Source organism: Emys orbicularis, chromosome 7, assembly GCF_028017835.1.
Source record: "Emys orbicularis isolate rEmyOrb1 chromosome 7, rEmyOrb1.hap1, whole genome shotgun sequence".
NCBI lineage: Eukaryota > Metazoa > Chordata > Testudines > Emydidae > Emys > Emys orbicularis.
Window position 1 is genome coordinate 131,413,938 of NC_088689.1, and position 14,699 is coordinate 131,428,636.

The following is a 14,699-nucleotide window of genomic DNA, read 5'->3' on the forward strand; positions in this document are numbered from 1 at the left end:
CTCTCTCTCTCTTTTCCTCCTGGTCAATATTAGAATCAGGCACAGAGATTACTTGAGCATCTCCCAATCGTCTCCCCGGAGTTCCTTGTTTAAAATTCTTTTAATCAGTTGCGCCAATCTCCACCTCAGAAGTCTATTTCTCTCCCTATTCAGGGGCAGTCCATCCATTGAAAACAGTCTTCTATACACGAGTGCCTCCCAGTGGACAAACATCCCAAAGCCCTTATTATAGCACCACTGCCTGAGCCATCTGTTGATCATCATAATCTTGTCTTACCTTCGTTCTCCTCCTCTAGAGAGGGACAGAATCCCACTGAAGGTCACCTGAGCCTCCATTTCTTTAAGTGTCTTCCCCAGCCTGGCAAAATCTCCTTTGATATGTTCTAGCGATAATCTAGCAGTATCGTTTGTTCCCATGTGAAGGACAATCAGTGGATTCTTTCTTGATCCCATTAGGATCCTCTTCAGCCTCAGTTCCATATCCTGTATCTTATCTCCTGGCAGACAGCACACCTCTCTGTTTTCCGGATCAGGTGACAGGCCTGGTGACTCTTCTTAGTAGGGAGTCACCAATCACATAGACCTGCCTCTTCCTGGTGTTGGTGTGATTCTCCAGCCTTCCTCCTGTTCTTTCTGACTGCAAGTCCTCTTGTGTTTTGTTCTCTTTTGCAATCTTCTGTGAGTTATCCGGTATCCTCCTGGGGCTCCAAACTCTGGCTATCTCCGTTGACTCTTTCCCTCTTCTTATAGGAATAGCTGCTCTTCTCTTTTTCCTTGCCCTCCCACCTTCTGTTACGCCTGATGCGTCTCTTCTTCATTTTCCAACTCAGCAAACATATTCCTGAGCTCTAGTTCTCCTTCACTAGCTGATCTTTTCCTCTGCCGGTTCTGGTAGTCACATGTTTCCACTGGTCATTTTCCTGACCCAGCAGTCTACCCTCACAGTTCTCCAGTCCAGCTTGCATCTGCGAGTCTTGACATTTCCTTTCAGCCTCGTCTTGCCTTCTCTCCATCATCTGCCTGAATCCCCTACGAAACTCAACCTTCGTTTCAATCCTGTGAATATGACCTACATTCTTTATTCCTACACGTGTGCATTTACATGTAGCTGGATTAAAGCACATAGTGTTTGCTTGCACTCAGTTTACACAGTGACCCAGAACACCCTGAGTCAGTGACCTGTCCTCTTCATTATTTACCACTCACCCAATTCTTGTGTCATCTGAAAACTTTACAAATGATGATTTTATGGTTTCTTCCAAGTCACTGATAAAAATGTTAATAAGCGTAGAGATAAGAACTGATCCCTGCAGGACCCCACTGGAAACAAACCCAATCTGTTAAAGCAGGCATTTCGGAGAGGGCTAAACCATTTTGGGGGAACAGGAAAGGTGGGAGATTTTGAACTGTGATATATGTGCTGGTTGGTGGTAGATACAAGGGGGATGGAGTATGTACTGTTGTTATTTTCATTGCACTTTCAATTAATGTCAAGGACACATCTCAGGATAGACATCCTCTTGAAGTACATATATTTAAAAAAACCTAGTTCTTAGTTGTACAGAAAACTACCATCCAGAAAACCAACCCAGATGCTATAGAGAAGGCACATAGATCTTTGAGGAGACCCTTGAACCAACACTACAATCCTTGCATTTTCCCCAAAAATTTGTAGTCTGAGGATAAACAGCAAGTAACCACACCTGAAAACCATACCAGCTAGGGTTGCAAGGAAAAGGGCAGTAAAAGAGCAAACAGACTGTGTGTTGCCAAAAATCTAAGCAGACTAAGAAGGACTTTTACAACCATGTATGTGCAAAACAAGGATCACTAATAAAAGATGTGGGGAAGACATGCCTCTTAGGGCATTAGCTAGTAACCTTGCAGAAAAGTTGGAGGGAATTCAAAAAAAAGCAAAATGATCAGGGACCTGTAGGGATTGATGTATGGGTGTGATGAAAGATTAAAACAGCTAAGTATATATAAGCTTGGCTAGGCTACAAAGGAGGGAGGGAGGAGGAGGAGGAAGGAGGCATAGGGACATGATAGTAACCTAACAATATTTACTTTGAAGTGTGTGGACACCAGGGAGTAAGGAGAAATTATTTAGTGACCAAGAAAGGAGCTAGGACTAACTGAATGAAACCAAGAAAGGAAAAACATTCTTACCAATTGGATGTTGTAGGCTGTGGGACAGTCCCCCAAAGCAAATGGTGGTTGCTAGATTTTCTCCATCTCTAACTTGTTGGAGCCTAACCAGCTGTGTACAGACACCCTCGGATGTGAAATCTGCCAGGTTCACCCTTCCTGACAAAAGTCAGTGATTTCTGAATATTTGGAATCATGTCACTAAACAACAGAAACAACCAATCTGCCCTGCGTGACTGCTCCATCCTATACACCTGCCACAAAAACGAAACTACGGATCAGAGTAGAAGAGGTACTCACCCGTCTGCTGTGAGCCAGGCCTCCCTGCTCATCCACAGCCTCCTCTCTCTCCCCCTCCTCTTGCTTCTCTTCTTTATCTGCAGCCTGAAGAGAGCAGAGAGAAGCCAGGACTCAGAACAGTCACCATTGCAAAATGAAAATATAGAGCAGTTGGAAAATTACCAGGATTAGTTTTGGTATCTCACTAGAGTGAGGCTTAAGAAAGAGCTGTTGCAGTTCTGGTTCTAGAGATACCAGCGCCCTGTAGGACCAAATTCCTCCACAGTGAATGACCAAACACCTGGCATTATAAAGTGTCAAATTTTACCTCATTGTCGCTGGCTGCAGCAGGTCCCTCTGGAACCTCCTCCGCTTGCTGGTTGCTGTTCTCATCTGATGCAATGCCCTGCTGTTCCAATTCTAGTTCCTTCCTACGGGCTTTCCGACGCCTTGTTTCTGCCCCCATCATCAGTGTGCCTAGAACAGGTGGAGGTAGGTGTTCTGCAGCATTTGGGTTCCGTTTCTGTACAGGGCAATTCCTGTTCCCCTTGTGACATGCACAGTCCACTTTATAGTTGCTGGTCCAAAACACAAACATATCTGTGTCACTCCTCATTTCTCAGCCCTCCTACAGAGACATTCAATGCATCTGCTACTACAGATCTCGCCAGGTGCCAAAGCAAGGAGAGCCTGCTACCTTCCAGCCTCTATCACAGAAGAGACCAGTAGAACTGGGCAGAATAAATATATGAAAATACAATTCAGCAGATAATGGAGCAAAATGTAAGAAAAGAGGAAGGGGCTGGAGGAGGAGGAGGAGGAGGAGGTCTGTGCCAGGAGACCAGCACAGGCTGGTGAGATGAGGGACTCACCAGATGCTGTACTCATAGTCAAAGGCGATGGTGACCTCTGTGTCCTTGGCAATGGAGGCGAGCGCATAGATACACAAGTGGATCATTCCATCAGCAATCACATGACGGACCTTCACAAACAAAGCAGACAGAAACGGACATCCCAAGAGAGATGTTCCTCATTCCAAAGGGGGCAGTCTGCTACCAGGAAGGGAGTTCCTGCATGGTTTGCTAAAATTACCCTCTCAATTTGCCCTAGAAAAAAGCCTGTTTTGCTGCCCTTCCCCATCCTTTACTTTGTCCTATCCTGGACCACTCCCATGCCCTGACCAGAGGAAACCTACAAGTCTCCCCTTCTCTAGCTCTCTTAGGCCTTCAGGAGAAAGGCCCTGTGTGCCCCAATCTCTTCCCTCCCTGTCCCCCATCTTCAGCCTACAGGCAGCCAAATGGGAAAAATCTGTACAACCCGCTGCTGGGTTATCAAGTTCTCTCCCTTTTCTTTACTGACATTACTTGTGGCCACTGCATTCTATTCAGGGCTTGAATGCTCGTGAAAGGGGCTCTACTGAACCGGGTGCCCTGCTGGCCTGTGTTTGCACCCAAGGGGGAGCAGGAAGTTTACCTCTGCGTTCGGTGCGCAGGAACGCCTGATGAACCTGGCGTCGTTGCCAAAGGTGCGCGCATCCACACACATCTCCACACCGTTGAACTTCGAGTAGAACAGCACAAAGGGGTATGGCCTGGGGAAGTAACAAACCCGTGTAATCCCCCAGACTCAATTCCCACCACAAACAGAACAGCCACTCCTTACTCAACAGGAGTATGGGAAGCAGCTCTTCCTTTGCTTCTTTCACTCAGGCACTTCATCTACCCCAGAAAAAGAAGAGATTTTTATTCCATAAATGGAAAAACACATAAGAACGGCCAGACTGAGTCAGACCAATGGCCCATCTAGCCCAGTGTCCTGTCTGCCGGCAGAGGCCAGTGCCAGGTGCCCCAGAGGGAGTGAGCAGAACAGGGCAATTTATCGAGTGATCCATCCTGTTATCCAGTTCCAGCTTCTGGCAGACAATGGTTATGGGACACTCAGACCATGGGCTTTGGTTCCTGATCATCTTGGCTAATAGGCATTGATGGATCTATCCTCCATGAACTTATCAAATTCTTTTTTATACTTTTGGCATTCACAACACCCCCTGGCAGGCAATGAGTGCCACAAGATGACTGTGCACTGTGTGAAGAAGTACTTTCTTATATTGGTTTTAAACTTGCTGCATATTAATTGCCTCGGGTGATCACTAGTTTGTGCGCTATGTGAAGGGGTAAATGACATTTCCTTATTCATTTTCTCCACACCAGTCCCGATTTTATAGACCTCTATCATATCCCCCCTCAGTCATCTCTTTTATAAGATGAACAGTCCGTCTTTTTACTCTCCTCATATGGAAGCTGTTCCATACCCCTAATCGTTTCTTGCCTCCCCAGCTGTACTTTCCCAATTCTAATATATCTTTTTTGAGACGGGGCAACCAGAACTGCGCACAAGTATTCAAGGTGTGGGCGTACCATGGATTTATATGGTGGCATAATATTTTCTGTGCTATTACCTATCCCTTTCCTAAAGGTTCCTAACGTTGTTAGCTTTTTTGACTGCTGCTGCACATTGAGTAGATGTTTTCAGAGAACTATCCACCATGATCCCAAGGTCTCTCTCGAGTGGTAACAGCTAATTCAGAGCCCATCATTTTGTATGTATAGCTGGGATTATGTTTTCCAATGTGCATTACTTTGAATTTATCAACATTGAATTTCATCTGCAATTTTGTTACCCAATCATCTGGTTTTGAGATCCCTGTGTAACTCTTCCCAGTGTGCCTTGGATTTAACTATCTCGAGTAATTTTGTATCATCTTCAAACTTTGCCACCTCACTGCTTACCCCTTTTTCCAGATAATTTATGAATATGTTGACCACCACTGGTGCCAGTACAGATCGTTGGGGGACACCGGTACTTACCTCTCTCCATTTATTCCTACCCTTTGTTTCCTATCTTTTAACCAGTTACTGATTTATGAGGGGACCCTCATCCCATGACTCCTTACTTTGCTTAAGAGCTTTTGGTGAGGGACTTTGTCAAAGGCTTTCTGAAAGTTCAAGTGCACTATATCCACTGGATCACTCGTGTCCACATTTGATGACACCTCAAAGACTTCTAGTAGATTGGTGAGGAATGATTTCCCTTTACAAAATCTGGGTTGACTCTTCCCCAACAAATCATGTTCATCTATGTGCCTGATGGCATCTGGAGCCTTTATTAAAAATCGGCGTCACATTTGCTATTCACCAGTTATCTGGTACAGAAGCTGATTTAAGCAATACATTACATACCACAGTTAGCAGTTCTGCAATTTCACATTTGAGTTCCTTCAGAACTCTTCAGTGAATACAATCTCGTCCTGACTTATTACTGTTTAATTTAACAGTTTGTTTCAAAACCTCCTCTAATGACACCTCAATCTGAGACAGCTCCTCAGATCTGTCACCTAAAAAGAATGGCTCAGTTGTGGGAATCTCCTTCAACTTGATCTGGGCTGTTTTGTATCTTTTTTACTTTTCTATGCATGGCACAACTGCAAGACCCCTTGTGACAGGGTTTCTGGCAGTGTGTGGTTCCCCCCCAGTGGTCCTCAATCACTCCATGCCCCCTGTGCTCTCACACTGGTCATTGAATAGCAGTCTTACTTTTTGAAGAAATGCCCATTGACCTCAAATTGCTGCCGTAACATAACCTTTCCTCGATATTCAATTATAAGGGTATCTAATGCCAAGTCTCTTGCTGCCCTCAAGATCTTCCGGTGCTTCTGAACCCGAGTCACTCTTCCCAGCTGCAACTGCAATGGAAACCAGAACAAAATATGAGAACTCAAAACAGAACCTCAGGCAACAGCCCTGTAGATTTTATCCTATGATTTACATATGAACAAACTGGCTTCTAGTAACAGGACCTGGGAATTCTGACCAGCTCATTAACCACTCACTCCAAGACAGACATTTGGGCAATGGACAATGATTTGGAAATAATGTTTATTCATGGGAATAGGAAAATGTATCTGTGCTTACCCAAAAATGTCCTTTCTTTGAGTAATAAGGTCAACAGATCCATTAGAATTGGTACTTCAGCCTGATTGCAGCTTGGGGGCAGAACCAGACCTGTCAATCATTGGCAGTAGGAGAATGCCCCACCTCCTTAAGTTCCTTCCCTCTAGTTGAGATAATTTCCACAGCCAGGATAATTCAAAACTACTTTCCTAAATTACAAATTGAGGAAAAAGCACAATTTCTCTCACGGCTGAGCATGGTAAATTCTTCCTAATGACAACCACCCCAAATCCTTGCATGTCAATTTCCTTCTCTATTCTGGATGACCCATTTGTCTCCAGGATCTGAGGACCTTAATATTTGAAGAAAGCAAATTTTCAAGTAAGCATAGATAAACTTTCCTATTCTTCTTCATGCTAAGGTCCACAGAGCTGTTACAGTGGGATTGTCAAAGCAGTGTATCTCCAGAGTGGGAAGCAGGATCATCCTTTAAATGTGGACACTCAAAACGAGGTAAATTATACATAAATAACTCCTCCATCTCCCCCCGGACACCAATTCACAAAGACTTCTGCGCCCCCCCCCCCCCCCCCCCCAAAAGGCATTGGCTAAGACTGGATGACCAATATACAAACTTGGTGAACTTATGTATTGATGGTCCGATATCTGTGTAGCAAATCTCAATACTCAAGATGTGACTGCTCCGCCCTGAGACTGTCAGTGCTCCTAAGGGCTGGACTGCTTAACTAAAGGAAGAATATTTCTTGAATTCACTTAGAAACGAATGCTATGACAGTTGTGAGTGTAGTAGTATGATTTTATGTTTGTATTTTATATAATTTAGAATGAAGGATAAAGAATAATAATGTAGCATGTATTAAATGTATTGGTGTATGATTTGATCATATCCTGCCAGCCACCCTTTTTGTTATGCATTAAAATGTTATGCATATAAGAAGCACAGGAGGACTGCCTGTTTGAGTTCAGTGTATGACACTGGGTTCCAAAGGAGAAAGCTCCAAACTTAAAAAACAAAACAAAACCCCCACACTTCTGATTGGAGACAGCAACTACCAGGCGGCTACTCTGATGGATATGAAGTGTAACAACACTTCCTGCAGTGGTTCAATCTGGGCTGTAAGGAGCAGAATGAGATTTCCAGGTCGTGGCTCTATGACTTTGCAGGATTGGAAAAAGACTGATGCCCAAAGGTTTAATGTTGAGATTTGTACAAAACTTCCTTTTTGAACATGCTGAGAACACTCTACTACAGAGATTTGTACGTTTTGCTTGTACACGCTTGTACACCCATAATAAAACCCTCTGGAGGATTTCAAGTCTATGCTTCATTAGTTTAACATGGAGTTAAAATAATGGACTTTGCACCAGCCAGTAGAACAAGTTCTCTCTTGCAGTCCATGAAAGCAATCACTTCATCCAAGTATTTATTTTAAACCAGTCTGGTTCCGGATAGAGAACTGCTTTCAATAGCAGACCTCCTCTATGAGAGAGACATCCAAAGTGCCAATGCTAGGTTAATCAGGCCCGAGAGCCCCAACCGTCTCCAGCCAGAAAGATAAACAGTATCACTGCTGCTCTCTCCTTCCTATCCAGGGAGCAGTGGAAAAGGTGGGAAGACATACTGGAGGGAACTTACCCAGCTTTTGAAGTGTCATTCACTTCCTCACATTCCAGGTCCTATTACATTGAGACCCCGCAGGGTACTTTATTGTTTCCAGATAGAAAAAAAGATGAACAAGATATTTCCGGGTGCAGGAGCCACTCTGCTAATCCTTTAATGGACAGTGCACATACAGATAGGAAACTGTGCTCTGCCGAGGACAGGAGAATTTCTCTGTGTTCTTTGTTATTATGAAAATCCTATCAGACACATTGATTATTGGACCAAAACAGCTTCATTTTCCACACAAAGAAAGAATCATTGTGTTCCAGCTGGTGGATGCTGTATTCACTTTCTGGTATTCATTCCCTGAACTGAATTTGGAAAATCACTTAAAAAAAATTGATATTCTGCATTCACCAGTTGTGAGAGTGAAGAGTATGCAACTGGAACTAGATCTCTGCCAATGCATAGAAGAGGGTGAGATGCAGAGGGGATACCAGGAATTACTGGAGAGATATCTCACAAACCCTGGATCATTGACGCATGCCTGTGTATGAGATCAAAATTCCAAACAGGGGCCTGTAAGAACTGGATTTTTGTTTGTGATACTTCTTGTTTTCCATTATAGCCATCTTCATCTTATGTCAATGTTTTTTCTGATCTGAGACCTTGTTCCGGATAGTATCCATCCTCAGTCCAGGCCTATGATAGACTTTCCTGGCACCATGAATCTGTCCTTGATCCAAGATTCTCTAGAAACCATATCTCTGTGCTTCCTCCACTTTTTCTGTACAGACTCTTATTAGAAATATTGTCTAAGAACAGATAAGTGACTTTCTTCTTCCCTAAAGCCAACATTATTGCTACCATGATCCTGAGAGAGAGAGAGAGAGAGAGACACTCTGGGAGCACATGGAAGATCAAATGGTAAAGATCAAAGTTGGGAAAGGAAAGAGGCTGCCACCCATCTACAAAACACAGGAATGACCAGAACATGGTTAAGTGGGAGTGCAATGCTTTGAAGTGTAGCCTATCGGATTAACCTGCTTGCTTGCAAATATATATCTTTTCTTATAGTTCAAGTATTTGGTTTATTGTAATAGGTTTATAGATTTATATTAAAGTAAGTTTGGCTGTAATGCAAGAGACCTACAGGCCATATCCTGTATGTTAAGCTAAGGCAAAGTTAGCATATCTATATTAAGATCTTTTACCCAGAAACGTAAAGTTGACTTATAGCTTGTTACCTAAATAGATAAGTACCCATGCATATGTCAAGGACCTTTTATCTAGGCCAATAGACAATGAAGAATGGCATAGAGTTTTTTTTCAATTTGTACCCACAGACTTAACAGGTACACCATAATGAAACTTATGTGCGTATGTACAGGTCATCAATATGCACATACATACTAGCCTATGGAGTAAGCGTATCCTAACATTTTGTGGGTGAGGAATGAAATTTGGGCATAGGAGGAAGGATTTATGGCACTTGTGCCCTATAAAAGAGGTGACTCACTTCCTCCACTCTCTCTATCTACGATGACTGCTACTATTACTAGGCTGTACTTGTTCTTCTTAAACTTTAAGTTTCAAGGGAACTAGGCTAAGCTTGGTTTCCCTAAGTTTTATTCTAAGGCTTGGTCTACACTTGCCCCCCAAGTCGAAGTAAGGTACGCAACTTCAGCTACGTGAATAACGTAGCTGAAGTCGACATACCTTACTTCGAACTTACCGCGGTTCAGACGCGGTCCACACGCGGCAGGCAGGCTCCCCGTCGACTCCGCGGTACTCCTCTCGCCGAGCTGGAGTACCGCAGTCGACGGCGAGCACTTCCTGGTTCGATTTATCGCGTCCAGACCAGACGCGATAAATCGAACTAGGAACTTCGATCCCCAGCCGCCGAACTAGCGCGGCAGTGTAGACTAGCCCTTAGTTTATTAGGTTTTGATTTTAAGTTTAAGTTAGTCAAGTAAACCCTAATTTAGTTTTCATAGCGCGTAGCATTAATTTCCTCTAAGCACTGCATCCCTTACTCAAGACTTGAGAAACCTGAACTGCAAGGCTGGTCCTGTGTCTCTTACCACCAGGTTATCAAGGAAGGAAGGGTGTGAGTGTATTAACCAAAGCTTTGTAGCATATAATAGTATATTATCATATGTATCTTTAGAATAGCAGTAATGCAATTATAACTTTGTAACTCTGATTATTTTACCATTTGCTTACTATTTCAATTATTTTAATAAAAAGTCTTTACGACTATATCTGTCTCAGTGTGAGCTTCCTGTCATACCCCTGAGGGTCCTTTGTAAATTCTGTGGAGCCTGATTCGGGACAAGAACTTTTATCTTCTGATCAAACAGATTGGCGAGCCTAAAACCCATACTATTAATATTAATAATTTATTATTATTAAATAAAATAAATAAATTAAATGTCCATATTATCCAAATTAATATTATTAGTACACCCTAAATCAGGCTACAGAAGACAAGCCTCCTTTAGGGAAAAACAGTTACTAACCTTCTATAACTGTTCTTTGAGATGTGTTGCTCATGTCCATTCCAGGCTAAGTGTGTGTGCGCAGTGTGCACCGTTGCTGGAGAATTTCCCCTCAGTGGTATTTGTTGGGCTGGCTGTAGCGCCCTCTGGAGCTGCACGCATATGTGCCAGTATAAGGGGTGCTGCCGGCCCCTCATCCTGTCAGTTCCTCCTTACCGGTAACTCTGACAGAGAGGTCATGGAATGGACATGAGCAACATATCTCAAAGAATATCAGTTACAGAAGGTTAGTAACCATTTTTTCTTCAAGTCCATTCCATACTAGGTGACTCACAAGCAGAACCCCAGGAGGTGGGCTCAGAGTTAATGGACGTGCTGACTGCAACACTGCTCTTCCAAACTGGCATCGTCTCGGGCCTGTTGGGTGATGGCATAGTGGGACGCGAAGATATGCACTGAAGACCGGGTTGTGGCTCTGGAGATGCCCTGGTTTGGGACCTGCATGAGGATCACCGCTGATGAAGCTCGGGCTCTTGTGGAATGAGCGGTTACTATGGCCAGAGACAAGACGTTCACCTGCTCATAACAAGCCCAAATACAGGTGGTTATCCAGGACAAGATCCTTTGGGTTGACACGGTTAGCCCTCTCATCCTTTCTGCTATAGCCACAAAGAGTTGCATGGATTTGCAGAAGGGTTTAGTTCTCTCAATATAAAAAGTGAAGGCCTGCCTAACGTCCAATGAATGAAGCCATCGTTCCTCAGAGTTCTTGAGAGGTTTTGGGAAGAAGACAGGTAGGAATATGACCTAGTTGTTATGGAATTGTGACACCACCTTTGGCAGGAAGGCCAGATGGGGACTCAGTTGGACCTTGTCCTTGAACACAATGTAAGGTGGTTCTGACGCAAGGGCCTTGATCTCAGAGACCCTTCTGGCCGAGGTGATCACCACAAGGAAGGCGACCTTCCAAGAGAGAAGTAGCAGGGATCACTATGCTAATGACTCGAAGGGGGGGAGGGAGGAGAAAGAGGATGAGTTTCGACAGTAACAAAATTAAATTCCCTGGGGGGTGGGAGGATAAGCATTTCAATTCAAAAACCAATGTTAAATGTTTTCATTTTTGAAAATATATTAATTCTGATGGGGGCTTATGAAAAGGGCTCCCAGAGAGTATTTTAATATAAAAAATATACCAGGTTTGTGAACCTGAGGATACAGTTTTTTCAACTTCTTGAGAAACCGGACCGTTATTTCGTGGGAGAACACTGATCTGCTGTTCACTGGGGGGGGTGGAAGGCTGAGATGGCTGCCAAATGTACCTTAATAGACAAGAGGGCCAGGCCCTGCTGTTTTAGGTGGAGCAAATAGTCCAAGATAGACTGAAGGAAAGATTGAGATGGATAGAGATCACGTTCAAAAGCCCAACGAGTGAAACATTTCCACTTGGCCAAGTAAGTAGTCCTGGCGGAAGGCTTTCTACTACCTAGCAAGACCTGCCGATCCTCTTCTGAGCAGACCTGCTCTTCAGGGTTCAGCCATGTAGCATCCATGCAGTTAGGTGCAAGGAGGTGAGATTCGGGTGAGGAAACCAGCTGTGGTCTTGAGAAATCGGGTGCAGATGGAGTGGGAGTGAGAGCGGAGCTGCCACCGAGAGGTCCAGGAGCATGCTGAACCAATGCTGGCATGGCCATGCTGGTGGTGCTATGAGGATAACTCATGCCTTGTCCTGCTTAATTTTTAGAAGAACTGTGTGCACAGGGGATGGGGTGTACAGTAGGTGGTCTGTCCACAAGAGCAGAAAGGCACTGGAGAGGGAGCCTGGCTGTGCCGTGCAGCGAACAAAAACAATGGCATTTTCTGTTCTGCCTGATGGCGAACAGATCCACCTGGGGAGGCCCCCACTTTGGGGGGGGGGGGGGGGGGGGAGATAGCTCAGTGGTTTGAGCATTGGCCTGCTAAACCCAGGGTTGTGAGTTCAATCCTTGAGGGGACCACTTAGGGATCTGCGGCAAAAATCAGTACATGGTCCTGCTAGTGAGGGCAGGGGGCTGGACTCAATGACCTTTCGGGGTCCCTTCCAGTTCTAGGAGATAGGTATATCTCCATATTTTTTTTTTTTATTATTTTTATTTATTATTTTGGAAGATGAATGTGGTGATCTCCGGATGAAGGGGACACTCGTGGTGAGAAGAGGATCTGCTGAGGTGATCCGCCAATACATTCCAGGCCCTCAAGAGATGTGAAGCCTAGAGATGAATGGAGCGTCTCGCACAGAAGTCCCATAGATGGATGGTCTCCTGACACAGGGTTGAGGATCGATCTTGTCCTTGCTTATTGATATAGAACCTGGTGCTGTATTGTCTGTCAGGACTTGTACCATCTTGCCTGAGATCTGGGGAAGGAACGTCAGGCATGCTAAGTACACTGCTCTGAGCTCCCTGATGTTTATGTGCAGGGAGAGTTCCTTCCTGGGACCAGAGGATCCAAGTCCTGAAATTGTTGAGGTGGGCTCCCCACGCTACATTTGACACATCCAAAACTAAGGATACTGATGGTTGTGGGGTAACAAAGGGCACCCCCATTATTACCGATCTTGGATCTTTCCACCAGCCCAGGGAGGCGAGAACCAGGGGAGGGACCATAACCACTGAGTCCAAGTGGTGTCTTCTCAAGGAGTAAAGTGACGCTAGCCACACCTGGAGGGGCCTGAGGCACAGCCTTGTGTATTGAACCATGTAAGTACAAGCCACCATGTGATCCAGAAGCTTGAGGCACACCCGAGCTGTTGTGATAGGGTGGGCCATTATATTGGATATCAGGTCCGTCATGGTCTGGAAACAGGCCTCCAGCAGGAAAGCCCAAGGCTTGGGTCGAGTTGAGCACAACCCGAATAAATTCCATTCTCTGAACTGGAACAAGAGTTGACTTCTGCTCGTTTATCAGCAGGCCCAGTGCTCAGAAGGTGGCTTGGACCGTGCTGATGCTATTCTGTACTTGAGCCTGCGACCAACTTTTGATCAGCCAGTCGTTGAGGTACAGGTAGACTTGTATGCCTCGCCACCTGAGGAAGGCTGCAACAACCAACATACACTTTGTGAAAATGTGCAGGGCTGCCAATAGGCCAAAGGAAAGGGCGGTGAATTAGTAGTGGCGCTGACACACTATAAACCTGAAAAATCTTCTCTGGTCATGGAAGATAGAAATGTGAAAGTATGAGTCCTCTAAGTCGAGGGCGGTGTACAGTCCCTTGGATCCAGGCAAGGAATGGAGGAGGCCAGGAAGACCATGTGGAACCTCAATTTCCTGAGATATCTGTTGAGGCAACACAGGTCCAAGATGGGTTGGAGGTCCCCTTTCGCATTAGGAAATACTAGGAGTAGAAACTCTTCCCTCTCAAGTCTTGAGGAACGTCCTCCATGACCCCCATACGTAGGGGGGGATTACACCTTCTCATAGGTTTCACCCCCACTCTGAACTTTAGGGTACAGATGTGGGGACCTGCATGAGAACCGCTAAGCTTAATTACCAGCTTAGATCTGTATGCTGCCACCACTAAATCATTTAAACAACCGTTTATGAGTCATTTGGGAACTCTGTCTTCCCCCCCAAAATATCTCCCTCCCAAGTACTATAACTCTTCCCTGGGTAGCCTTGAGAGACTTCTCCACCAATTTCCTTGGCCCCTTGGATCTTAAAACAAGGAAAAATCAATCAGGTTCTTAAAAAGAAGACTTTTAATTAAAGAAAAGGGGTGAAAGGAATACCTCTGTGAGATTAGCATGTAAGCTACTCTCACAGACAACAGATTCAAAACACAGAGGATGTTCCCCTGGGCAAAACCCTTAGTTACACAAAAGAAAACCCAATTTGATTATCCCTCTATGCAAAAAGAACAAGTCACAAAAGGAAATAAACATAAGCTAATACATTCCTTCTCTAAGGGTACGTCTACACTTACCTCCGGGTCCGACGGCAGGCAATCGATGTTCTGGGATCGATTTATCGCGGGATCGATCCCGGAAGTGCTCGCCGTCGACGCCGGTACTCCAGCTCGGCGAGAGGAGTACGCGGCATCGACGGGGGAGCCTGCCTGCAGCGTCTGGACCCGCGGTAAGTTCGGACTAAGGTACTTCGAATTCAGCTACGTTATTAACGTAGCTGAATTTGCGTACCTTAGTCCGAAGTGGGGGGGTAGTG

At 44.9% G+C, this 14,699-nt stretch overlaps 1 protein-coding gene across 2 annotated transcripts in view; it reads right to left on the minus strand.

Moving 5' to 3' along the window:
- The window catches only part of SETD5 (SET domain containing 5), a 98,850-nt gene that overhangs the window by 57,725 nt on the left and 26,426 nt on the right, over positions 1-14,699 (minus strand). For both annotated transcript variants that reach the window (XM_065407253.1, XM_065407252.1), the window contains 5 exons: positions 6,021-6,169; positions 3,901-4,018; positions 3,300-3,409; positions 2,756-3,005; positions 2,449-2,532 (listed from right to left, as the gene is read on the minus strand). In XM_065407253.1, the coding sequence (XP_065263325.1) occupies positions 2,449-2,532; positions 2,756-3,005; positions 3,300-3,409; positions 3,901-4,018; positions 6,021-6,169 (711 nt within the window). The remainder of the gene's footprint in view (positions 1-2,448; positions 2,533-2,755; positions 3,006-3,299; positions 3,410-3,900; positions 4,019-6,020; positions 6,170-14,699) is intronic.